The 27556-nt window shown below is 40.1% G+C and overlaps 1 protein-coding gene across 4 annotated transcripts; it reads right to left on the reverse strand.

Moving 5' to 3' along the window:
- Window positions 1–26761, reverse strand: Myoz2 (myozenin 2). 4 transcript variants are annotated; one of them, XM_087620519.1, is made up of 8 exons: window positions 26594–26761; window positions 25984–26076; window positions 18848–18943; window positions 18237–18406; window positions 9617–9746; window positions 7331–7514; window positions 4076–4109; window positions 1–413 (listed from the first exon to the last, which is right to left on the reverse strand). In XM_087620519.1, the coding sequence occupies exons 3-7, from the start codon at window positions 18876–18878 to the stop codon at window positions 4076–4078; spliced, it is 549 nt and encodes a 182-aa protein (XP_087476645.1). In that variant the 5' UTR covers window positions 18879–18943; window positions 25984–26076; window positions 26594–26761; the 3' UTR covers window positions 1–413. The 4 variants fall into 4 exon arrangements, with proteins under 4 accessions (XP_087476645.1, XP_087476637.1, NP_001386173.1 ...); XM_087620511.1 differs by lacking the exon at window positions 4076–4109; NM_001399244.1 differs by lacking the exon at window positions 18848–18943 and having other exon boundaries at window positions 26594–26741.
- Window positions 26762–27556: the final 795 nt, after the last annotated feature.

Below are 27556 nucleotides of genomic sequence, written 5' to 3' on the forward strand. Positions count from 1 at the left end.
TTGAGAGATTCTTAAACCAGAATTTAATTGTTCAGTTCAAATTGAACGCCACAAAATGAAATGTGTGTAACCGCAATTGGATGACCACAGTGACGAGGCACTCAAATGGCTTCGCCGCTAAGAAGACCGACGGCAGCTTTTATGTGTAGAGCTCTCGGCGGCCTGCCTGGCTTCCCGTTCACAAGTCATCTGACTCTGGCATAGTGACATCTTCTGCAGGCTCAGTTGTGATCACGACAGGAATATTCTCAGATATCCACCCCTTTGGTGTCCTATTAAAGCATCGTCTGCCCGAAAGAGGATTGGCAAAGGCCAAAAACCTGGGATCTGTTAGCAGCAGTCGTTCGAAGTCTGGAACCTTGAATTTAACCATTTTTGATGCTTTCTCAAAACCTCCAAATGGAGTGGCAACTCTGTGGGAATCAAAAGAAAGGCGAAATATAATTAACATTTAATGCTATTTGACACAAAATGCAAATAATCTAACAATTTCATGGACCTGTTATTACAGTCTTCAACTGATGGTTTTTTTCAGTTTGGGGCCTCAGAATCGATCATTTTCTTCAAACGTCCACGCATTGACAGTAAAAGAGAGAGATAAATGCCAAATTCCTATGAAGCCTCTTTTATGTACTCTTCTTGGGACAAATCTGATCCCTGAATCACTACATCAGTTCTTGCCACTGTGCTCTTTGTTGTTCGTTAGTGCCTGTGCCGTTTCAGTTGTCTTCCCTCCAACTGTCCTACCCAGCTCTCGTTGCTTCATCGAGTTCCTGTGGTGTGGGTTGCTTCTATCAACCATTTGTACTTGAGGGTACGGTAATCTGTATTGTTCGCATCTGTTTTTAAGATTATCATTCCCTTGGGGTTATCTATGAATTCCAAACTCTGAATTTAAGAAAATGTGTCTGGTGTGTGTTTCTATCTTCGCTTTAGAATTTTGCAAAAAGAGGCCATGAGTTTGAAGGAGAGCCAGGAGGGACATAGGGGGAGTTTGGAGAGAGGAAAGGGAGAGATGTTGCAATTAAAGCATAATCTCAAAACAAACAAAAATTTCAAAATTTATCTCTGAATAAAAAATCTAACCTCTGCTATTGCATGCAAGATCTCTCATGCATTTCTAGCTCATTTTATTTAAAATTTTTTTCACTCATTCAACCACAGGCACAGTTCTAAATGAACAATGTAGATAGTATACTTTCAGATCTCGTGTTGTGAAGGAGACATAATAAATAAGACACCTGACAGCGATGAGCTATGCAGCAAATTTAAGGAGGAGGATCCTGTGAACAGTCCAGTGTTCAGTGACTTTAGTTTGAACCATCAGGAATATTTCTCTAGGAAAAAAAAACATTTAAACTACCTTCCCAAGGTGAGAGGTTAGCCATTAGAATTTGTCTAAGGCATAACAGCGCATACACTGGAGAGATGAATCAAAGGCAGATAAAGTTCAGGGAAAGGAAGAGGACCTATCTTTCTAGACTAGCAGACAGAGGCAAGGGAGGCTGATTGTGGGATATTTGGTCTAGGGAAGAAATATGGAGCCATGAAGAAAAGTGAAGCACAGTACTTAGAGCGCTGCGGACCTTAGAGCCCAGGAGGAGGAGCACCATGTAAATGCACTCACCAGGGAGTCTTGGTAAGATAATACAGAGCCCCTGGAATTAGAGCTCAGTAGTGGAGTCCGTGCCTAGCATATGCAAGGGACTGAGGTCAGGTTCCCACAGTGACAACTTGGGGAGGGGTGGAGGGGGTAGGGAAAGATAGAAGAGAGAGAGAGAGAGAGAGAGAGAGAGAGAGAGAGAGAGAGAGAGAGAGAGAGAGAGAGAGAGACACGGAGAGGGAGAGGGAGAGAGAAAAACTTTCAAGATAGGAATAATATCAGAGTACCCACGACACAACTCACAGAACTTGTGAGGCTTAACAAGAAGGAAAACCAAAGTGTAAATGTTTCAATGCTACTTAGAAGGGGGAACAAAATAATCCAAAATAATCATGGGGGGGCTGAGAGGGAGAGAGGAGGGGAGGGAAGGGGGCAGGATCAGGTGTGGGAATAGATAGGAATGAAGTCCAGAGGGTCAGGAGAATGAATAGAAATATGTAGCAGTGGGGGGGAGGGGGGATTGGCAGGAACCACTTGAAAGTCACAGGTGCCAGGGAATTAAGAGGTTCCCAGGACCCAGTAGGGATGGTGTTAGCTGAACTACTCAACAGAGAGGTGATAGAACCTGAAGAGACCACCTCCAGTAGGTAGGCATGGCCCCCAGTTGAGGGATTGGGGCTACCCACCCATCTCAAAATTGTTAACCCAGAATTGTTCCTGTCTAGGGGAAATGCAGGGACAAAAAATGGAGCAGATACTGAAGGACAGGCCATCCGGAGACTGCCCCACCTTGGAATCCATTCTATCTGCGGACACCAAACCCCCACACTATTACTGATGCAAAGATGCTTACAGACAGGGGTGGTATGACTGTCCTCTGAGAGGCTGTGCTAGCACCTGATCGGATAGCTGCATATATTCACTGCCAGCCATCGGACTGAGCCGGGGAACCCCAGTGGAAGAGTCAGGAGAAGGGCTGAAGGAGCTGAAAGGGATTGCAATCTCCTAGGAAAAACAACATCAAGTAACTGAACACCCCCCCCCCCCCCAGAGCTCCCAGGGACTAAACCACCAACCAAAGAGTACATATGGAGGGACCCATGGCTTCAGCTGCATAGGTAGCAGAGGATGGCCTTATCTGGCATCAATGGGAGAGGAGGCCCTTGCCCCAGCATAAGGGGATGCTAGAGGGGTGAGGCAGGAATGGGTTGGTGGGTTGGGGAGCACCCTCTTAGAGGTAACCAGGACAGGAAATGGGATGGGAGGGTTTGAGGAGAGAAGACTGGAAAGAGGGACATGAAAAAAAGCAACTAATAAACATAAACAAACAAACAAACAAACAAACAAATAAATAAATAAATATACGTTTTTAAAAAGATAGGAATGATAGAGCCACTGAACCAAGCATGGCTGTTTTACATGGATCCCTGTACAAACATTCATTACTGAGATTTTAAGAATGGTCACACCCTTAGACTAAGGAGGCTAGAGCTGAACATCTCAGGAGTAAGCTGAATTTGCTCAAGTAACTTTACAATTAATCCAGAAATAAAACTTGACTGTGTTCTCTCAGTCTCAGAGGGAGAATCTCTCAGCACCCCAGGGTGCAGCTTTAACATTTAGGGCGCTCTTTTCAGTTCTTTTTAACCTTCCCATTCCGTTTTCCTATGCTACTGGGAGCACTCCTCTTGCCTTGTAAGGGCTAGCCCTTCAGTTCCATCATCCTCTCTTAGAGCTCACTGCAGGGCCAGTGGAGGCTGCCGTTGGGAAAAGGAAGTTTTCTTTTCTTTGGCGAATCTGAAACTACATCCTGTTGATTTGGGCTCTCTCACCCTCTCTGCAGGACTGAAGGAGCCTGCGTTAGTATCCGGAGTGGGAGACCTCCTGTAAGGCCACGGGAATACTTTCAAACTTTAGTCCAAGCTAGTGGAGAAAAGTTTCCAGTGGAAAGACTTGAGATCTTTTTTATTTAAAAAAACATAATTATATATCTATAATTTCCATAATAGTAACTTTTCAGAAATAGGACTGAGTTAAAATGGTCTTCATATTATGTCACCTATGTAGTGAATAATAAGCCTGTATCTTTCAGATTCACAGGCTTTCTTCTTTCTTTTGATAGGATTACATTGTAAAAATGCATGAATAGCACTGGATACATAATGTAGTCATGATATTGTTATTTTTTTCTACAAGGTAAAATGCTTGCATAGAATAAAAAATAAATCATTTTATCAAGTAACAAATCAATGTGCTATACTTAAAGCCACTTTAATCATAGAATATGTTCTACAGAGGAGAAAATTAAGGTAAACGTTGGATATAAGTTCACGCAGCAATTTGAAACAAAACCAGGAAATTCCTTGTTCTCAGTTTATTGCCCATGAATTCCATGGGCTCGAAGTGCATGGAGTTTGAGCACATACAAAAGGAATAAAGAACAAAAAGTTAGCTCAGTGGTAGAGCGCTTACCTAGGAAGCGCAAGGCCCTGGGTTCGGTCCCCAGCTCCGGAAAAAAAGAACCAAAAAAAAAAAAAAAAAAGTTATACTCAGATCTTGGTCATTTTGAGATTGTAATTATCCTTGGGAGCCCATTTTCTTTTCATCATTCTCACCACTGAGAGTTATCAGCCTGCATCTTACCTTTATTAATATCTAATGACTGTGCCTAAGAAACAGGGCACTAACCTGTAGTAGCTCACTTCTTGCAAGGATTTGAGATAGGTGAACTCTGCCTGCCTCCCTCCCTCCCTCCCCCTCTCACTCCCTCTCTTCTGTGTGTCTTTCCCATTTGTTTTACAAAAACGAAAAAAAGTTGTATCAGAATAAAGTCTCAATGTAACATGTTGAATAATCTAGTAAATAAAAAATTGAAACAATACTAACTGCACTTTACTTTCGAAATATGTATGCATAATAGTTGAACTAAATTGTTGGTTATGTTCTCAAAATATTAGTAGTTTGAAGAAATAAAATTGTGTTGACCCACAATGGGGAAACTGGGAAATTATTTGAACTTCTCTTTTAAATGATCAGACTATATTCTGACTAATACAATGAAGGGCCTTTGTCATGTTGAAATTATACAGGTAGAAATAATTACTGGGGCTACTTTGTCCATGTGAGAATTTTTAAATAAAATTAAAAAAAAAATAAAATAAAACATACACAAAGAAACACACCCGAATCAGAGATTGCAGACCACAAATATTATTAAGATTATTTGTTTTCTAGTTATTTGTTCCTGATGTATTTTATGCTGACTTTGTGGTCTGTACTCCTGACACATTTACTTAACGAATTCTGGTGATTTGTCCATAGCTCCTTTTGAATGTGTGTGAGCAAAATACACCCTCTGTGAATAATCGCAATTATTTTTTTCTTATTGTCTAATAGGGGTCAACAAACATCTGTGTCCAAAAATGTGTATGTAACTCTTAAATTTAGCTTCGCCTTGAAAGAATACTTTGAGTGGATATAGGATCATAGATTGGTAGTTGCATCACGATGGTAGGCGCTCTTTCAGGATTTCCATCATTTCAGTTAGGAAATCAGCTTGCTTTTACTTCTTTGAAGAGAAACGTTAATCCTGGGACTTCAAACCTCTTTCCTGTCTTGCTCTTTCTTCTTGACTTGCGGGGTGTCTTTGAGGCTTCTGTCAAGTGCGGAAAGGTCTTGGCCATTAATCCTTCCGTGTCTAACTGCTCCCTGGGCTCCTGCTCGCACAGACTGACATGGCTGCGCATGCGTCCTCTGCTTTCCTGGCTCTCTGGTTTCTTCTTTTTCCTCTGTATTTCAGCTCGAACATTGTTCTATGTCATATCACAGTTTCTCTTCAGCCGTGTCTAATGTCCCTAAGTTCATATGTTAAGCTGAAAGTTTCTCTATTTCTCATTAAAACACATGTACAGGAAAACTTGTTAAAATTCCATAACACATAGAATGAACCATCATAGAATAGCTGTACATATTAGGAACTACTGTGAAGCATTATATGTAGTCGTGCCAAATCTTAATCTCTCTTTTCCCTGGGAGGAGTCAATATTTTTCATTTTATAGTAATATAAACACAAAATAAAATTTAAACTAGAGGACATTTTACCAAGCCAGTCTAAAAAGACAAATACTATATGATTTCGTGTAACAAGAAATATTTAGAGGAGTAAAACTCATAAAGACGGGAAGTATGTTGGTAGTTGTCGAAGGCGAGGGAAGGGGAGCATAAGAACCTTTGTCCGGTATGAATGCAGGAGTTTTGGTCTTACAAGAAAATGTCTCTTGGAGACAGTGGTGATGGTTATATAATCATTGTGAGTGTAGTGAACACTCCTGGCCACTACTTTAACGTGATTAAAAGCAAGGGGATGGAAAGACGGCTCAGAAGTTAAGAGGATGCTCTCTGCTCTTCCAAGTGACTAGGTTTCCAGCATGTACATGGTGGCACACAACCATTTGTAACTCCAGGTTCAGGGGACCTCATGCCCTCTCCTGACCTCTGAGGATACCAAGTATACATGTGGAGCGCGCGCGCGCGCGCGCGCGCGCACACACACACACACACACACACACACACACACACACACACACACACACACACAGCCAAACACTCATCCACATAAAGTAAAAGAAATATGTGTTTTTTGTTTTTGTGTTTTTGAGACAGGGTTTCCCTATGTAGCCCTTGCTGTCTTGAAACTCCCAGAAATCCACCTGCCTCTGCACCCCCCCCCCACTCCTGCCGCCCCCAGTGCTGGGATTAAAGGTGTTTGCCACCTGGCCCAAGAAATACATCTTTTAAAAAATGGTTAAAAGTTGTCAAATTCATACAATGTATGTTATCATGATTAAAAATTGACAGGAACATAACCATGGTAGAGATGATTTGAGTCTAAAATTGGGCCATGCAAAAAGGCTGACTAATGTAGTGGCAGCATGTGCCTGAGAGGAGACAGCATTTGCTCAGTTTGACACTACTGATAGAAGCCACATTGAGGCTGTTGAAAGCTGGTCTACTGCTTGCCTTCACTCCAAAGGGATACGCTTGCGATTTCGAGCTGGAAGCCTGGAGTAGATGCCAGGGCTTCTACACAGAATATCCCAATCTGTTCCTACTCTTCCCAAGCTCCAAACTGCTCTGTTTTGCTTAGCTTATCTACTGTTTTACATATTTATGTCTTACCAGTGAACACCTCCCCCAGAAAATTGCCATCAAATAATGGGTTTAGGGTTTGTTTTTTTTTTTGTTGTTGTTGGTGGTGGTGGTGGTGGGTTTTTTTTTTTTTTTTTTTTTTTTTTTTTTTGGTTCTCAGGATAATTGACTATCTTCACAGCTTTTCAGTCACTTAAAAAAATGACTATTATGCCAGCAAGATGGCACATGAGGTAAAGGCCCATGCTGTCATGCCTGATGGCCTGAGTTTGGTCCCTGGGACTTACTTGGTAGAAGCTGAGAAGAGACCCCTGCAAGTTCTCCTCTGACCTCCGGATGTGCCCTGTGGCCCGTGAGCTGCCCTCCCACCACACAAACAAAATGGATAAATAGAAAGGTATAGGTAAATGGCAAAAACTTTTAAATGCATTATTTCTATGAAGTTCTTCATACAGATCCCAGTGAATTGACTAAACTTTTAGTCAGTAACAGTGCAAAAATGAGTTTGATTCCCTGTACGGTAGTGTGAAAGTCTTGGTTTCATGTGTCCACTCAGTCACCCTGGATAACTGAGTTACCTGTTAAAGCTCCTGTAATCTGGCAGTTCTGCCTTTCCTTCAGGCTTGAAAAGTTTCGGGTACAAAGCTTCCAGGAGCTCTGGATCGTCGCCAATGGCCTGCTCCCAGGGAGACTGGTAGTACTTAGGAACAGCCGTCGTGTTAAATCTTTCAGGAGGAATTTCCTTCAGGGGTCCAGAATATCCTTTGGAAACAGGGCAAAAAGAATGAACAGAGTGCCCTGCAGGTACTGAATGCCAACTCACACCTTCCTGCATTTAGTGTTTCCTGCTGGGGTAAGTTTGTGACGAACCCTTTCTACGAGTCACTGGAAAGTAGCAAACAGAAGTGGAGAAACTTAAAAACTTTTTCAAATTAAGGAATCTAAAAAGAAGACACTTTATTATTGTTGATATTCTTTAATAATTATTATTTTATTATTTCAATGATTTGCTTTTCCAAAGCATGGTGTTTTTCCCTTGACTATAATTTACATTTATTTAAGTAAAACTATTATTTTTCAATGTGCTCTTTTGTTAGTTTACATTAGAGGTAAAAATAATTATTTTAATTAGGGACTGAGTACCCGCTGCAGCTTTATTGTACATTCACACTCATATTAGTAAGAGTGCAAAAATGAATGTGCAGGCTACCAATGACTGTTGAGAGAGAGAGATAGAGAGAGAGAGAGATAGAGAGAGAGAGAGATAGCCTCTCCCAAGAAGGAGCCTCCCAGGGTTATTCAATATAAAGCCTGAATTCATAGACACAAAAATAACAAAAATAGACTCGGAAGGTTGTATTTATGTATTTGTAATTTATGTTTATATAATATACATACATTATATGTTACATATATGCAATAATAAAGAAAGAGAGGCTATCAATTTGTGAGTAGAGAGGGACATAGGAGGGGTTGAAGGAAGGGGACATGGGAGGGGATAGTGGGAGGAAAGGAAAGAAGGAGGGGTGAAATTATACTATAATTGGACATGTAAAATTAAATAAAATTTTAAAAATGAACCGAGCACTCGCTCTATCTTAAAGACTATACTCTTCACACCCAATTCTCACCCTAGATCTGTCGTAACTTGTTTTCCTTGTTTTAAAGACTAAGAAGAGTGAAGGCAAAGGAAACTCGTTTTTTACAGTAAACTGAGAAGGGGAGATTGGCCGAGTCGCAGTGATGAGTTTAGTCCACTGCGATCTGAAAGCTTGCTTTTGGCCATAACTTTTGCTTGAAGCCGCAGAAGCAAGACCATCATTCTGACGTTTCTTCTAGAGTACGGTGCACTTTAGTTGTGCCTGCTTGTTCTTCAGTGTTTTAATTCAGGATGTCTGTCTGTAGCTTTTCTCAGTGTGATCAACCAGAATGCTCTAATCTATCTAAGGCCAGCAGTGATTGATAGCCAACTTAAAAAAAGGTGAAATGTTAGTGAGTGGGCTCGCCTATGTCCAAAAATAGTCTATTGCCACACTTCGAGGAAAGCTCTAAAAGCACTTTTCCTAAAGTGTGTGCTCATTCTCTAGAACCTGGTATATGTTACTCATTTTGAAGTTAAGTTTTGTAATGTTTTAAATATTTAGTTTATATATCACTCTTAAGGCATTATTTGGATCTTTGAAGACAAGAAGCTCGTGGGTTATTTTGAAAAATTAGTAATTAGTTAATATGATTTTTTAATGAAAATATTATCTTTCATCATGTCATCATGTTTCTAAATAGTACATATTAACTGAATAGGATTTGCTTTTAAAACAAACTAAAGAACTATGTTCTTCTTTTGTTTCTGTGTCTTGTTGTTATTGATCCTGCTTCTTTATTCTGATATAGAGTATAAACAGCCTAGACTGGCACGGGACTCATAAACCTCTCACTTTAGCTTCCAGAGTGCTAAGAACTAAAGTGACAAGCCATCCACACCTGGCCAAATATATGCTTTAGAGACTTCAGATAAAGTCCTTTCAGAGAACAGAAACCAATAGAAAAATTGAGCACTGAAAGCTGTCTTCTGACCTCCACAAGCACTCAGCAGAACACACACACACACACACACACACACACACACACACACACACACACACACACACACCAGATAAACAAATAAAAACTGTTAAAAAAGAATAGTATGGACCATCTGAAACAATATATAACTATTGTAAATATTTTAAATGATTGTTTTAAGCTTAAATGTTACATTTATTTCAAACTTATGAACAAAATACCATTGAGGGAAACTTCAAAGGAGTAGCAGTATTTTTAAATACATAGGCATTTTACTGGTGCGTTTGAAGGTGGTTAGTTACCTGGTGCAATGTTCTCCGGATTTGGGGGGCTTCGTGGATCCGGGGTGTTAGGAGGAGTTGAGGGAGCTTGCTGTGAACCACCTTCCAGGTTACTTCCGTCAATTCTCCCATTCTGCATGGCAAGATTGTGCTGTATTTTTTAAAAGTAAATTTAAACCATTAGGCACAGTAAGAGCAATGTAAGTTTCCATTTGTATATAGAGGAAGTAAACGTAAGGCTACCATATTGTCACTCAGTAATTTACATGGTAATAAAGTTGAGCAGTTCAATGAGAACTTTTGTGTGTGTCATCTGTAGTCCACTGAACAGCAGCAGCAGCAGCAGCAGCAGCAACAACAACAACAACAAAATTAATTGAGTAACACTGTGTGCAAGGCACTGTAGAACTTCCCCTCAATTTATTTGATTTCTATCCATAACATCACCATGAGAAATAGGTTTAATTTAAAAATATTTACCAACATAATAAAACAAAATATATTGGTCAAGCATTTGGCCCAGAGATTCTTTATAACAATGTCTTCTATTAATTTTTTGAGAATTTTATACAATGTGTTTTGCTTGTATTTATCTCTCTCCCCAAACTTCTCCAAGATCCTCTCCAACTTCACTAGTCTTCATGTCCCCAAGCCCCCATTGAGTTCAGTACGTATTAGCCAACTACTGGAGTATGGCTGACCATGTGTCACACTATTGAAGAAAACTGACGTACCTTCTCTCTGATTGGCAATCAAATACCAAGAGCTCAAGCTAGGGTTGGGACCTCATACCCACCTCTTCTCTTCCATGCTGGGATTTTGTCTGGCTTGAGCTTTCTTGGGTCTTGGCTAAGCTATCACAATTGCTGTGAGTTCCTAGGTGTATCTGCCTTGCTGTGTCTGGAAACACTGTTTCCTTAAAGCCATCCACTACCTCTGGCTGAGAGAATCCACCATCTTGCCAGCAATGGTTCCTGAGCCTTGATAAGAGGGCTTGATATAGACGTCCCATGAAGGGCTGAGCAATCTGAAGTCTTTTATTCTCTGCATGTTGGAGTCTCTATGATTATCACACACATCTATAGCAAAAATATTCTCCAATGAGGCCCAAGGAATGCGCTGATGGCTACAGCAACAAGTCATGAGGAGTCATTTTAATGCTATGCCTTTTAGCAGATTGTAGTAGTAAAATTTCCCTAGGGCCCATGACCTTCATAGCTACAAGTTCTTGTCTCTATTGACAGTATCATATATGGGTTCCATCTCTTGAAGCAAGTCTTGAATCCAATGAAAAAGTGGTTGATGGCTCTCAAAAAATTTCTGCCTCCATTGCACTAGTGGGCATGTCTTGCTAGGCCAGTCATTGCCATAATTTGCAAGGGTCTCAGCTGGCTGTTTTGTTGACTTTTCTCCTCAGCTTGCCTAGTGCCTTTCAGCATTATGAAAGGTAGGCAGGGGGCTGGAGAGGTGGCTCAGTGGTTAGGAGCACTGACTGCTCTTCCAGAGGTCCTGAGTTCAAATCCCAGAAACCACATGGTGGCTCACAACCATCTGTAATGGGATCCAATTCTCTCTTCTGGTGTGTCTGAAGACAGCTACAGTGTACTTCTATATAATAAATAAATAAGTCTTAAAAAAAAAGAAAGGTAGGCAGTAGGGATGAAGCTTCCAGTTGACTACAGACTAGGTTCCTCCATGTTCTATATGAGTCAAGCATATGGTATCTTCAGCCATAAGATCTTACTGTCCAGTTCTAGAAGGTGACTAATACCTCGTAATGTTTTAATGAAGGTTGTGTGACCCTCTTTGGCTGAAAGTTTATTATACTAGTGTTATATTTTATAGTTAAGTTTTAGATTCGTTAGAATATCAAAGGTTTTCAAATTCGGTAACATCTGATTGGCTGTCATACATACCATGCCCATAAACAGAAAAACTACATGTATTTAGCTACATAGACTTAAAGAAAGAACGTGTTTTTTTTTAAGAAACTAAAATTCTAAAATGAGAAACTTCTCTTTTAAGTTTTAAGAGAATTTGTTGACATCTTATCATTTAGAATTTCCTCTATGGCAACAGAGAAAGACCTTTAAAATCTTTCAGTTTGTTTCCATTTTCCTAGCTGTTGTGAATAGATCAGAAATGAACACAGCTAAGAAAGTATGCGTTGAGCCAGTCCCTTGGGCATATGACAAGGAATGATACAGCTGGGTCATCTGGTAGTTCTATTTTTAGCATGGTGAGAATTCTTGGTAATGAAGTTCATAGTGGCTGCACTGGTTTTCAACCCCACTCCCTGTGAATAAGTGTTCCCTTGTAGAGAGAATGTCTTATGTATTGTATGGATGCATCATCTGTCAATTTAAAAGCCTATAGCCTATGGCTTAGGCAGGGAATAGAAGTGGGACATCCAGGAGGAGAAAGAATTCTGTAGAGAGACAGTGGGAGAGTCACCGGAAAGATGTGACAAGACTGATGCATGATACCTGAGCACAGGTAACTGGCCACATGGCAGAGACAGGTGCAGAGGAGAACCTGTTTATCAATATGTTCTGAGTCTGTGTCTTATTTCTGGAAGCATGGGGATGGGAGGAAGAACCAGGGATTATTAACTTGTACATCCCCTCCCCCACATCTTCATCAACATGTGCTCTTAGCCATTCTGACTGGATTAAGATGAAATCTCAAAGTATTATTTTTAATTTACCTTTCCCTGATTTCTAAGAATGTTGAACACTTTTATAGATATATCTTAGCTATTTTGATTTGTTCTTCTGAGAACTCTCTGTTCAGACCCATAACCCATTTTTTTAACCAGGTCATTTATTTTCTTAACTCTATTTTGAGTTCTTTGTATATTCTGGGTCTTAATCTGATTTCAGAGGCATAGTTGGCAAGGAGTCCCACTCTGAGGGTTTCTTCCCCACCCAGTTGGTCAATGTACACATACACAATGAAATATTATTTAGTTGTAAAGTAAAATGAAATCATGAATTGTGAAGGTAACTAATGAAACTACAAAATATTATATTGAGTGAGGTAACCCTCAGGTGCCATACATTTTGGACACATGAATTGGAGGTTTAGAGTTGGATCTGACCTGGAAGTCTTCCTGAGGACCAACTCTCAAAGCTCTAGAAAGCCCTTGGGCCACAAACAGCACTGTATGTCCCTTGCACATCTGGCCATCTTCACGTGTTTGCTTTGAATCTAATTGAATGCATGTTTTTACAAGGCCTTATACAATATAATTGTTCTATAAATATTTGCTCAATTTTTAGCGAATAAACCATCAAATCCAGCTAATTTCTTTTTGCTATAACCTTCTCAAACCTTTCTTTTCCACCTTTGTCTGCAATATGTATATCTTCCTTGCTTATTTTTTTCTTTCGAAACTTATTTTATTTTTAATTACATGCATGTGTACCTGTATGGGTATGAGCATGTGAGTGCGGTTGTCTACAGAGGACAGAGAGGGGTTTGAAGCCTCTGGAGCTGGAGTTACAGGCAGTTGTGGCTGCCATGTGGATTCCGGGAACTAGACGTAGGTCATCTGCAAAAGTGCTCTGACTGCCGAGTCACCAACCTTCCTCATTTTTGTCATATGGACGTCTACCTACTATTCATTTCCCATCATGCACTTCTGTCATGTAGTCCATTGGAACACTAATGCATCTATGGCTGACATGACTCCAACCTTTAGAAATTCTATCTTATTTCATGTTGAATACTGTTCAAACTCATGTCCAGCTATTAAGATCTTGGACTTGCCTCTTACATTTCCAGCCCATTTCCAAAATCCGATTCTCTGTTCTTTACTGTCCAGCATTTTATGATTGCTGCTTTGTCTACTTGCAGTGAGCTCCCTCTGTTCACTATCAAGCCAAATCCTAAATTCTCCATGTCTACCTCCAATTTCCTTCTTCCTTATAAAATATCATAGCAGAAATGCCACCACATCTGTACTAGTCCAACTACATCGGCACTGTTCTTTAATGACCTCTCTTATTTGTTCTTGTCAGATCTTTGTTACCACACTCAGGGCACTGTGAATTCCCCAAGGTTAATAGTCTTTTAAAATCTAGTTAGGCAATTCTTTTCTGTAGTTGTACATAAAGACTATTTTAGCCAGGTGTAGTTGTGCACATCTTTAATAGGGAGCATGAGGCAGACACAGAGGGATCTCGGTGAGTTTGAGGCTAGTCTGGTCTACACAGTGAGTTCCAGACCAGCCAGGACTCCACAGTGAAACTCTGTTTCAAAAGAGTCTTAAAGGTCATTTTTTAATAATTATTAAATATAAAGGATTTTACATATATTTAGTATTTTACATTTTGAACTTATCATCTACCCTAATTATTTTCTGAATTTACTATATTAATATTTTACCAAACTCAATTATAAATTAAGAGGCTGTTGAGATAAATGTGGAAGGTTCAAAGCATAATGGATAAAGAATCACCATTTGTTACGTGTCTAGAAGATGTCTACAATACGAACTTCACCTATGGGGACAGGCGATCCTACCCACACTCATTTTAGGAAACATGACGTCTCCTGAGGCTTAGAGTGAACAGGAACATCGACTCTTTGGTTAGTCATTAGCAGGAAGGCCCCAAGACTTCCATTATCATTGTTTAGTGTACAAACAAAGCCTTGTGACGCTCGTGATGACTGATTGTGGCATAAGCCTTAAATTATAGTGTTCACCATCTGGGTTTCCTGTCAGAAAGGTTGGAAAGACAAGCGACTATGTGGCTTTTAATTTAGTGAGGTTAACCATAAAGAAATGAAACCAGTGTCTTCCAGGCTAAAAACATACAAGTCAAAAACAAATATGCAATTGCATGATTTCTGGAGAAGTAACAATAAAAATAAAATTTGTGTAAACTTTTTACTAAATATAAAGAAATCGCTTTTTAAAAGCAAGACATAATAAATATGTATTAAGATTTCCAATATAGATTGTTTAGTCTTATTTACGATTGCTTTTAAAAAATCAGATGTTTATTTTGATATAATAGTGAGTGTATTTTGGAGAAAAATGGAATGTGGCATTCTAAAATCCTGAGGAGCTGAACTGATTTGTGAGGAAACAAAATATCTCCAGTACATTTGCAAGTGTATACTTCCTTTTTGCCTTTTAGTTTTTAAATTCTTTCTGTTATTTTTTGAGATTATACTACAATCACGTCATTCCCCCCTTTTCTCTCCTCCCTCTCATATATCCATATCTGCTCTTCTTCAAACTCACGGCTTCTTTGTTCACTAACTGTTGTTACATACATCATATATTCATACACATGTTTATGTGTGTTCTTAAATACTTAAATATAACGTGCTCAGTCTGTATAATGACTGATAGACATAATGTACATATATTTTCAGGGATGACCATTGGTATTAGGTTACCAACTGGTGTGCATTTCCGTGGGAGGATGGCCTTTTATCATACACTTTCCCCTAGAAGTTTTAGAGATTGCCAACAGCCCAATATACATTAGCAATGACTTATAGAAGAAAATTATAATTGTCATTAATTCCTCTTACATTTTTATTTTATCTTAAACGTTTACTTCACCAATTTCTTCTTTTTTCTTCTTCCTTTCTTTCTTTTTAATTTTGCCTTTTATTTAAGACATAAACAACTTTATCAACCAGGACTTTAAAGCTGGTTCATATAGCAGGTAACCATTCTTTTGAAGAACTCATCCGTTTGTTGTTAATTTTACTTAGTTCATACAAAGTACGTGAGACTTGAATTCATCAGTGCACCTTAGAAGTAGATGAAGCTCAAAGCTGTATTCATATTTTTTATTTTAGTGTGTGCCTGCAATCACCATCCACAGGAGAATCAGGAGTTCGAGGCCAACCACGACTGCATAGCCAGTTGAGGGACAGTCTGGCCTGCACAAGATTGTCTCAACACAAAACAAAAGTCCCAACCAAACCAACAAAGAAAATAACAATGTTACTTAACAGTTGAGACACTGAAATGGATTATTAGGGATTTGACCCATGTTATCATTTATATGAGATACTAAACATTATAATAAAGTAAGAACCATGCAGATAAGCAATTAAATGTCTGTAGCTCAATGGAAAAGTAAAAATATTCTCTAGAAAAACTGATGAATAATTAGGCCAGACTCATTATGCACTCAGAAGAAACTGGCCTGGGAACCAGGTGCCAACCGTTTGTTCTTAACTTCCTGTCGAGAATATGATTGTTTAATTTGCAAATTACTTTGCCTTTCTTAGTTTCTTTTTTACTTGTGAAATATGGGGACTCAAACCCTCTCTAAGGTGTCATCTGATTGTGCAACCTCTTTGTGACATGATTTTAGTGCTAGAATATGGCTGGAGTATGAGGAAGACAGCACGTATGAGCCACACTCACTTTGTCACGTTTCTGACGACTCAGTCACTGCGATTTGGAACATTGTTAACATGACAGGAAGGTGGGTTTTTTTTGTTTTTTTTTTTTTTGTTTTTTTTTTTTAAGAGTTCCTATTTCTGTCAATTAATTTATACCTTTGGGAAATATTTAGCGAGTGCCTATTATGTTGTAGACGCTATGTTGGAAATTCAAAGGCAAGTAAATGCACTTTTTTGGGGGGGGTCTAGAGATGATAAAGACATGCAACGTTAAAAGACCAAGTAAACCCCTGCCTTTAAACCTTTATTGATATATACTGCTCTGCGTCATTTAGCGTCATAATATTGTTTGGTTTGGCTGTTTGGGATTCTATTAACCATTTAATGCCCAATAGTATTTTCTTGGAATAGTAAACAATCTCAGGCCATAACTTCATATATTTATTACAAGTAGCAACAAATATGGAAGATTATGAGAGAATATGGTATGTTCATGAGGACAATTTTAATCCCACACACCAGTGGTTCTCAACCTGTGGGCTGTGACTCCTGTGGGATCAGATGCCTCTTTCACAGCGGTCGCCTAAGACTAATATTGCATATCAGGTATTTACATTACGATTCCTAACAGTAGCAAAATTACAATTATAAGGTAGCAGCAAAAGTACCTTTACGATTGGGGGTCACCACAATATGAGGAACTGTATTAAAGGGTCACAGCACTTGGAAGGTTGAGGTTGAGGAGCACTGCCTCTTCAGAGCTGTGGTTACACTGTTAGCGTTTGCAGTGTTCATGAGAGTCATGCAAGCAGGCATTATTCATTTACTGAGAAGCCTGAACTTGCAGGTGATTTCTCAAGGCTTTCCTTAATCCACCTATTTCATATTACTTCGTAAAATGTCGTCTTTGTTGTTATTCCTTCATGAATGTAATTATGTTAACAGACCATCGGGTAAATAGGGATTATTTTCAGATCATACTGTACTAGCCACAGTTATTTTCTGAGAGGAGGGTATTGTGGATAATAATAGTCTAAAACAACATCATGTATTTACCCATGATTTTCAGGTAAAAACACACCCTTCACAAATGAAAATATTGTAAATGAGCATGTTTTTATATGTCTAACTGAAATCACAATTAAAACTAGAGTTAAGCCACAGCTATTGTTGGGCTGACTACAAGGGGTTTGAACAAGTCAGGCAAGAACTCAACCAGTACATTCAATCCCCAAATTTGAAATCTTAATCCTGGCATGGTGGCACAGCCTTTCATCCCAGGCCTTGGGTAGAAGAGGTAAGCAGATCTCTGTGAGTTGAAGGTAAGCGTGGTCTGCACTGAGAGTTTCAGGCCAGCCAGGGCTACAGAGGAACACTCGATCATAATTTTTTCCATTTAACTGTTAGTTAATATAACAAGGAAACAGACAAATAATAAAAATAAACACTCATTTACCTTAACTGGTTATCTGTCTTTCATTAATTAACTTCCTTCTCTACAATGCCTCTCAAAGGCTACTTAAATGAATGTGATGGTAACAGATGGAAAAATCTAATTTTTGATAGTTTGAGACAAGATCTCACTCTGCAGTCTTAGCTGTCTTGGAACTCCCTGCATTGCCCAGGCTGGCCTTGAACATGTGAGTGATCCTCCTACCTCTGCCTTCAGAGTGCTGGGATTGCAGGCGTGCACCACCACACCAGTTATAAAATATTATTGAAAATGTTAAGGTTTTGATGTTTAGTGACCCAAAGAGTTAGGTGCATGCTGGGTTGGCCATGTCTGTATAGAAGAAATACTTTGAGGCAAGACTGAGTTCACCATTCTCAGAGTTTGCAAGGCCAGGATGTCCCCAGCAAACACAACTCTTATCCTTGCTATGTGGATCTCTGTGTGCTTTGGGAGTGTTTCCACCACAAACACATAACTGTAGATAAGACTTGGAAACATTTAGTACCACTTCTCCCTTCTCACTCCCATCCTCCTAGCAGAATGGGCCACATCTTCAGTGCTAAATCTACAGCTCACAATGTCCTACTGAACAACAACAACAACAAAAAAAAAAAAAACATTCTCATGTCATACATAATGCTTCCTTTATGTAGGCACCTAAGCTATTCATCATCCTGACTGAAAGGGTCTAGTAGAATTAAACTGGAAGAAAATATGTAGATCAACTCGTTTGGGAGCCTGGTAACACTCAGGTTTCAACTTAGGAATGCTGTCGACTCATGTATATACTTATGGTCTGCTTGTACCTACATTGATTTGTGCTTTTGTTTCGTACTGGAAATTTTCAAAGGTGTATTTGTCAGATCTTCTTTGACGCATCTTAAACAGTCTGGCACCGCGATTACCGAAATGGGACAATTCTTCTATCATGATGTCTCTGGGGACGCTAACTTTCTTGCCCAGATCCATGCCGTCGACATCTGTAAGACAACATTTGCGTTCATGAGAATCCAAAAGGAAGCACTTTCACACACTTGGCTAAGTTCCACTGTTTGTCTCCTGCCTGTAGTATAGTAAGCTATCGACACATACTTCAGCTAGCTATTCTTGGGGAACATTTGAGCATGCCATTTTGGTACTGCATGATCACATAGGATGCTTATTTTGTCTAAACCTCCATCTCCTCATCGTTAATGTTCAGCTAATAATAACAAGAATAATAGCTATTGCAAAGATGGTATTAAATTGAATTTAATTAAGTAAAATATTTCATGTAAGCTATTCAGCATGCTATCAGGCATATAGAAAGAACTGATAAAAGTTAGCCGTGAGACTCTTAGTACTGGTTAGGCTTTCCAATTACCGACTTTTCAAACAGAACTGCTTCACGATTACATGAATAAGTTTGCTTTTCTCCTCACATGTGTGTGCATCTCGTTGAGTCTTGCCCATGACTGAGGTACATGCTCTCTCCAACTCCACTGTCTAGTCTTGGATAAATACCATAACCAGGCAACCTGCATAAAGGGGGCAGGAAGAAAAATGGAGTGGCTATTTTTTCCAAGCAGCTCAAAGACCATTTCTGTGAATCCCTGCACTAAAATCGATGTATAATTACTAATGCTTCCATTGTATCTCCGAAGCACTAAATCATGATTATTTTATAATAATAATAATATATTTTGGATTTTCTTTTGGTTTTAATTTTTATGTACCTTATATTATAATTATAGAAAAACTTTTGTAATGAGTGTGGGTGCATGTCCGTAATCCCAGAAGCTAGAACTGGATACAGAACAATCTCGAGTTCATGGCCAGCGTGAGTTACAGAGTGACTTCTTATCAATCTGTGTTACATACGAACAACCAAAAACCCAAGACAAAAGATCATTATTTTCTATTTCTATTACTAAAGAGCTCCCCGAAGTCAAGAGATACAATTCTTCTCCTTTCTTGTTTTTTTTTTTTTTTTTTTTGATTTTATTTTCAGGCCTGTTTGTAGCCCACACTAGTTTCCAACCAACAACACTACTCCTGCACCAGCCTTCTTAAGCTCTGAGCTTGTAAGTATATTTCACCATCCCAGCACCCCCAAGTGCTTTTACAATCAGGAATGTATTTCTGTAGAATGCACAGAATCTCTTTGAAAAGTTTTGTTAAGTAAGTAAGGAGGAAAACCGACAGGCAAACAGATATTTATTTTTACTGAGTAAGACAGAAGCCGTAGATGATGTGACAAATTAGCTATGATAATTAAACTTTGGGGAGTGTGTACTGGAACACAGCAGACCATGGTAGAATGAGAGTAGACCATGACAAAGCCAAGGGAGTCAATGCAGAGATCATGGTCTGGCTTTATGAGGAGGCCTTCTGATGGGGCCTTACAGGTCACCTCTGATATGTAAACCACTATTACCTTTATTGTTTACCCAGCTACTTTCTGTTATTTTCAACCAGGCATGTGCTAACTCACAGCTATTTCCTCTACACATTCTAGCTAAGAGAAGAACAAAATTCGTGTTAAACATAGAAATCACAGTCAAGGTTGAGGGCAGCTGACCTAGAAAACCCATGGTGAGGTCCATGATAAATAAGGCATAGGGTAAGTATTTGGAAAAGGAAAGTTTTTGCCCTTAACTACAGGTTCATTGGGCTCACAAGAAATGATGACTCCTCTTTAGCAATTCACTCTAAGCTGCCACAGGGCCAAATATGCACCCTCAGCTACCAAAACGTACCAGTCCTCAATGGTAGGGCATACAAAGAGATTATCAGCGGATAAAATCCAGTGCTGCGTGTGAATTTATGCTACAAGAACACTGGAACAAGAAACAAAGAAAGGAAATACTTCGCCAAGTCAATGTATTCATTGTATTCCAATCTGTATTGTCTTAGTCTTAGATTTCTCCCTTCCTACTCCACAGTGGCTTTGAGTGACCGAGCATCTGGATGTTTAAGCTCAGAAGCATTGCATAAGAAGCAAAGTGATGTGCCAGGGCACAGAGTGGTTCACAGGCCAGACCAACACATTTCCAGAAATTCTACAAACCAGGAGTTAGACAGTGAACACACCATTATTAATATAAAGTGATTAGGCAGGGATAATGGCGCACAACCGCCATCCCGGCACGCTGGAGGTGGAGGCAAAGCATCAAGGATTCAAGGTCAACTTAAGGTCAAGACCAGTTTGAACTACCTAAAAACTGTGCGCACAAACACAGGCACATGTACACATTCACCCATGCGCGCGCGCGCGCACACACACACGCAAATGCGCATGTACAACGTACACACATGCAGATGAACACACACACGTTATATAGGGCTATGGATGTAGCTAAGTGACAGAGCACCTCCTTAGCCTATGTGAGACCATGTTGCATTCCTAGTGATGAATTAAAAGAACTTCTGGCTGTGCACAGTGGCACTCAGCAGACAGAAGCAGAAGGATTACAAGTAGAAGGTTAGCCTGAGCTACAACAGTGAGATCACAGTAAACAAACAAACAAACAAACAAACAAACAAACAACCCAAAAAGTTCTATCAATATAACAGACAAATCAGAGTGAAAACAACAGTAACTATTCACATGGTTGCGGGATGTGTTTAGTATCTCTACGGTCTTAGGGCCTCTCCTATCTATCATAGCTACACAGGGAAAATCTGGAAATACTACAGTGCTTGTTTGTTTTATGAGTACATATGTGGCTATTGTTTCTCCCCACACCTCATTAGAGCCTCTATGATGGTACCCATCACAGCATCACATGTGTCAGGAATACAAGACAGCATCCTCTGCATAAGCGAGCCATCAAAGACAAGCTGAATCCCCAAGGTTTCCTTCCCCTCCCTTTTAAAGGGAAGTCTACGATGTCACACAAGCAAAAGTTCCAGAACCGCATGTGAGCTGAGATGCCAAAGGACGATCGCCCTCATTGCTCAAAGCTCTCAGCAGAGAGTGCTGCCTACTCGTCTGCACACGGATTCCAAGTTCAGATGTCCCCTGTCATTTAGCGTAATGCCAGCACTGGGTCCTAATGGTGTTTTTCATCTCGGTGCCCAGCAAATGATACACACTCTCACCCTCGTGACTTAGAAGGTTGTCTTTGAGGCATTAGCTCATCCATTGAAAATAAAATTGCTAGGCGTACTTTCCTACAGCTGTCATTTATAGTGATATAGGACTGCAGTCGGATCCAGGAATTGAATCCACTTACAAACAATTGTAGTATGACCAAAGATCTAAACTCGCTTCCTCGTGACTGCTGGGCAAATGCAATCTTAATAGAACAGATTAAACCACCGGAGGAAGCCAACTAAAGCTTGTTTACTTAGTGTGGTCTTACGGATTCAAAGAGATGCTTTTCTGCACTTGCAAAGGACTCCATGTACAAATGATAGTTCATAAAATCTATGTTCTTATATACTGTAAGCCATATATTACCTATAACATAAAGCACTATAGTCCAGCCTGTGATCTTGAAGAATGCTTGAAAAATTCCTAATTAATAAATTAGTAAGACTTTAACTGAAAATGTTCTCTAAGCGAAAATGCATTTGAAATCTATATGAGACCATTTGTGTTCCTATTTCATATGTCCTTGTATCAGTTTGAGAACATTTTGTTGCTTTGTTTAGGTTTTTGTTTGTTTTTGAGACGGGGTCCCAACAGTATAGACCTGGCTAGACTAGAACTTACTAGGTAGACCCAGCTGGCCTTGAACTCACAGAGACTCACCTGCCTCTGCCTCCCAAATGCTGGGATCAAAGATGTGCACCACCAGCCATGCCTTTAAATTTAAGTGTTAAGAGTATTTACAAAGCTTCCTATTAGTGTGTGATTAGCTGTGGAGATAAATATTTAGGAAATTCTATTATCAATGTTCTGAGTTGCACAATGGAACCATCTAGTGCTGCCTGTAGTGTGTAGGAGAAGGACCTGTCACGTGACATGGCTCTGTAGAAACCCAAGATGGTGATTAGTGTGAAACAGAGTTCAGTGTACTTCTCTTAGAGACCCTGGTAAGGTTGGGTGCTTAGAAACTCAAAATCCCCAATGGGTGACTGACTACATATGAATTTTCAAAAAAGAGCACACTCTTGAGATTATAATAGTACTAGTATGAGAAGTTAAAGAGAAGTTAAAGGAATATTAAAAGCCCACACACTGAATTGTTCTCCCCACCCCAATCTTTGACATGTATTAGGTCTTTATGGTATTATCATTTTCATACTGAAATTTTGGTTGATAGGAAAAATAAAAAAATTAATCCTCTCATAATCTTTCATCTAAAATTCTAGTCCTTGTGCTCTCTAGTTTTTCGGAGTCCTTGCAATTTCCGTCAATACTACCATTCTTTTTGTTACTGACAGAGAAATGGACACAGCCATTCCAGCCTTCAGGCAACTCAGCGGATGGGAAAATGGAATTTCGGAATTTGGTGAATCCGTGAAGCCATACAGCCTACATGTCAGAACCAAGGCCTTCCCATTTCAGAGCAGAAAGCTAGACTCTTCCCCTGAAATTACAAAAATAACCTTTTGCACATCAGGGAAAGCTGTTCACCAGTTATAGAGAGGAAGGCAATAATCCCAAAAGGCATAAGGCAACCAAGCCCTCCTGCTGTGCTACAGCTACAGCTGTAGGAAACGCTACAGCTATGCTATCATGTGGCAGGGGACACGCCTTGGTCCCCTTTTCTGTTATGCATCTCTGATTCTGAGTTACAGGTAACACCCATGTTCACAGTGAAAGGACATCTCATTCCCAACCACTGTGGCTGTTTTAACTCTCAATTCCATTCCCAACCACATCACAGGTCCTTAATCCATTCTGACAGCTCCATCTCTTCCTTGGTCTCCCAGCCCCCAGCCCCTAGCTTCCTGTTCCTATCCCCCCTTGTTAGTCCCAAGTTTGAATTGCATTCTGGAGGGAGCAAGGATCGCAGTTCATGCTGGAAACCTGTACCTATTCAAGGTAAACTGCCCAGGGCGTGTGGGTCAAGGACTATTATGACTGTCTTTTCTTGCCCTCACAACTAATTCGTGCATAGATGAAAGCAATGTGTTTGTTCCTTTAGTCTTGCATCATAGCACTTATTAGATGCTTGCTAGGTAGTGTGTGTACTTCTGGGAGTTTGTTCTTGCCTTCCACCATGTGGATTCCAGAAATTAAAGTCAGGTCCCCATCTGGCCAGCTCTTCGTTAGACATGTGATCTGGTCACTTCTGGTGCATAATGTGACATCACATTACCGTGGGTCCACCATGAACAATAATGTGTGTAATGTGTATAAATGGAAATTGGGGTTTAAAAACCCACTGTATACAGTTAACACTGTCGTCTGTATGGATAGAGGGTTTCTGTGATTCTTTCAGGGAGGTTGTCCTTCTGTTAACCAGAGTGACCTAGTGTGAAAATTTCCCTACTCATCTCAAAGTTTCCCCAGCTGCGGGCTCAGCCCCACAAGAACTGTGGCGAATGTCCACTTCCAAAGGGCGCCCGGCTCATTTCGTACCCCTCCAGGTTAGACGGCTGTGGAGTGTGAGAATAAGAACATGTGCGGGATAAGACTTAACACCGTTCTTATGCGTAAGAAGACTAGTTAACTTTCTTAACATAATGATTGGAACTCTATCAGATTAAACTTTGCGTGTGTTCTATAGCTGCAAGATGTTATAAAGACTCATTTCCACCATTAATGTTTCCCTGGGGTCCATACCTGATTCCTACATCCCTAGAAAAGATGACATTCCCCTGCGGCAGCGCTTTCTATTCCTTGCCACTCACAAATAGTTAAGTTCCAAGCAAGACTCCAGCAGAAATAGGAGAAAGAAATTAAATATTTGTCTTGGTTTATAACACACTGTAGTCCTCTTGTCTCAGATGAGTCCGATTATCCAGCCTATCTACAATATTCAGACTCATAAAGTCTGAGGCTCCTCCCTCCTGACCTGGAGCTCATCTAGTGCTGGAGGGGAAGTCTTCACATGGCCAAGGCTTCCTGGTGGGGAGATTGTAGTGTTCTCCATTGATATATAATTGTATTTTTATACTTTCTAAACATAAAGCTTTCAATAGTTCTATTTATAAAAATGAAAGATAATTTTACTCTCAAGGCAAATGCAGAATAGAACTTGACAGTTAATTTAGACTGGGAGTATATTAAATGAATTCACTTACTTGTGATTATGATGTAATTATGGCATCGTTTGTGTTCAGGGTGGTATTGCCTAAGACAATTGTGATGATGAGGTAATTGGAAAGTGACTTATCCAAAGCCTAGTTTTATAGTAAACACTTTAGTCCCCAACTCAAGTTATTATCTGATTTTTGCCACATATTGACTAGGAAAGCCACATAAACAACTTCAAGTAAATTATCCAAAGAGGGACACACAAAGATGCTTGCAAATTAAAAAAAAAAGCATGAAGTTCGAAACTTTGGATCGACACAGTCTGGTAGTTTGGGCAGACTTATTCTCCCTTTATTCTAAACGAATGTGTCATGAAAGTAAAGCCCGAGAAGCCAGCAGAAGCCAGCGCAATGATTTGGTAGCAGAGATCACAGCTGAGCCGTCCCCTTTCAACACGACTGTGGTATGTGGCCGGTATGTGAGACACTTTGATTGGTAGAACAGCTTGCTTTATGGAAAAGATGATGGGAAATACTACACTCATCCTGGTTTACAGATGCCTCACAAGGCTTCATGTGTCTAGATGTGAATGTTTCCGTGGTGCAAGGCTCCATTTACTGCCGGCAGAACCAGATGATAAGGGGACACCCTGTAGATTCCACAAACATCTCCAGAATGGGTCAGGTCAGCCCTAAAAAGGATCTGGATAATAAACTGAAAAATTAACAATATGCTAATCTTTATTCACGAGCGAAATGAATTTCCTTTTTAACAAGTAAAATATAAAGTCATCCAGAACTATTCACTGGGATTTAATAAATAACATTACTATTGGAATAATATCTTGCATCTGCCAAATATTAAAATTAAGTTGTTTTAACATTGAAACCCCTCATTTTCCAGAAAGTGTTAATGAAAGTTGCTCTTGCATGCAATCTATGTTAGTAAACCAATTCCTAATTGTGAATTCTGGTGTCAGGGTTCAAACACTGAGCGTGAATTTCCCTGCAGTCGATTGTTTGTTTTGAAAACATGCAAAAGGCTGGTAGAACATATTTTGAGTGTTTTAAGTAATGCAGAGTAAAAATTAATCAAGATAGAACAAAAAAAGGTAGGGCTGTATGCCCGTTATCTATAAGCAAACAAAACAAATAAGCCTCCTCTTCTCTGGTACCGTGAGAGGCTACCAGGGAGTGAACGGCAGCTGTCAGCCTTCTGCAGCAGTTGTTCATCTGAAAATAGCTTTCAGATGAGAAAGGATGCCTGCAGAGGATGCATTGCCATAGGCGTTTCTACAGCACCCTCCATAAGAGTTTCACGTTTGCTGTGGTAGACAGGAAGTAAACCACAGAACGTTAACATCAGAAAGGACCTATCCCCGTGCCATGCTACGTTAGGATGCTGAAGAGGTTATCGTGATACCGTGTCCATGGATTTCCTTCGTGATGGCTGATGCTTGCTGTTTCCTTTGCTTCACCATGGCACTGTGTGATAGCATAGTTTGTTTTTTGTTCCCTGTTGAAAGTAAAGGGACACAATTGAGGCAGTGTGAAGGATTCATTCCAATCATCCTTTCTGAAAAAGAACATCTCCCTTCTTTGGTAAGAATCTGCTATTGCTTTTCGCTGAAAGGCCAACACAGACTGCTTGTCTGTCTACAGTGCACATGACCATCAGCAGCCCACGCCCCAGTGCAGAGGGTGACGGTCTCCGACACAGCCTTTCAGTACATTGACCACTATGCATTGAGGAACAGTGAGAGGCCCAGTCCCCTTGCTCTCCCCTCTTTCCTACATGTTATTTCTCATCTGTCAGGGATTCTCTACTGGCTGTCATCCCACGAGCATCAGGAGACATCACTCCAGCAAACTCAAGAGTGAGGAAGAGGCCAGATTCAACCAAACTGCTTGGTACATTTTAAGTCAGCATTGAGAAATACCAGCAAAGGGTTACCATCCTTTTATGAGTCACATAACTCTGAACCTCTGGGGACAACTGACTAATAAAACATTTTGGGAAACAGTGTACTCACCTTGCTGTCAGACTGCACTTTTCAGCAGGGGTGAATCCCAATTGTGGAGGAAGGCACTGAAGGTGGAAGATGATGGCAGTTGGGCCTGATGGGTTTTATCCTTGAACCTGGAACGGCATGGTCCCTAGATCTGACTCAAACAGGGGACTGAGCCTTTCTGAAGAGACTGGCATCCAGCTGACATCAACTGACTATATATAGCACCAAATACTTTAGCTACTCATATCTTCCTGGCGAAAGGGAGGGACAGGGAGAGATTAGGTTCTCTCTATTGTATTTCTGGCCTCTGAGATAGTTGAATGAAATATTCATTCATTGGGCCCGAAGAATGTTTTGCCTGAACACTTTCTGTTGGAAAAATACCACAGCCAAAGTGGATTTTAAAACTTTTTAAAGATGTAGTCCTGATTCCATACCTTACTTGAGGGGACAAGAGATGTATATTAATTAGAGAAAAATGATGAGTTATTCATAATAAAATTAATAGTAGGGGCCCTGGAGAGATGGATTAGTGTTTAAGAATCTCTCAGAAGATTTCAGGTCCCAGTCACCTACATGGTTGATCACAACTGCCTGTAACTCCAACTCCAAAGAATCCGACACTATTTTCTGGCCTCTGCAGGTGTCTGCATGGATGTGCATATATGTGCATGTGTGTACACACACACACACACACACACACAGAAAGAGAGAGAGAGAGAGAGAGAGAGAGAGAGAGAGAGAGAGAAGAAGAAGAAGAAGAAGAAGAAGAAGAAGAAGAAGAAGAAGAAGAAGAAGAAAGAAGGAGGAGGAAGAAGAAGGAGGAGGAGGAGGAGAGAGGGAGGAAGGGGATAGAGGGGGAGAAAGAGGTAGTAAAGAAAGAGAAGAATAAACCTTTTGTAAATTGAACATTATGGCCATTATCTATGGAGCCTCATCAAGAACAAAGGCTGTGAGGAGTTTGTCACCAGAGCCAACCTGTAA

Source organism: Rattus norvegicus, chromosome 2 (genome assembly GCF_021556685.1).
Source record: "Rattus norvegicus strain SHRSP/BbbUtx chromosome 2, alternate assembly SHRSP_T2T, whole genome shotgun sequence".
Taxonomy (NCBI): Eukaryota; Metazoa; Chordata; class Mammalia; order Rodentia; family Muridae; genus Rattus; species Rattus norvegicus.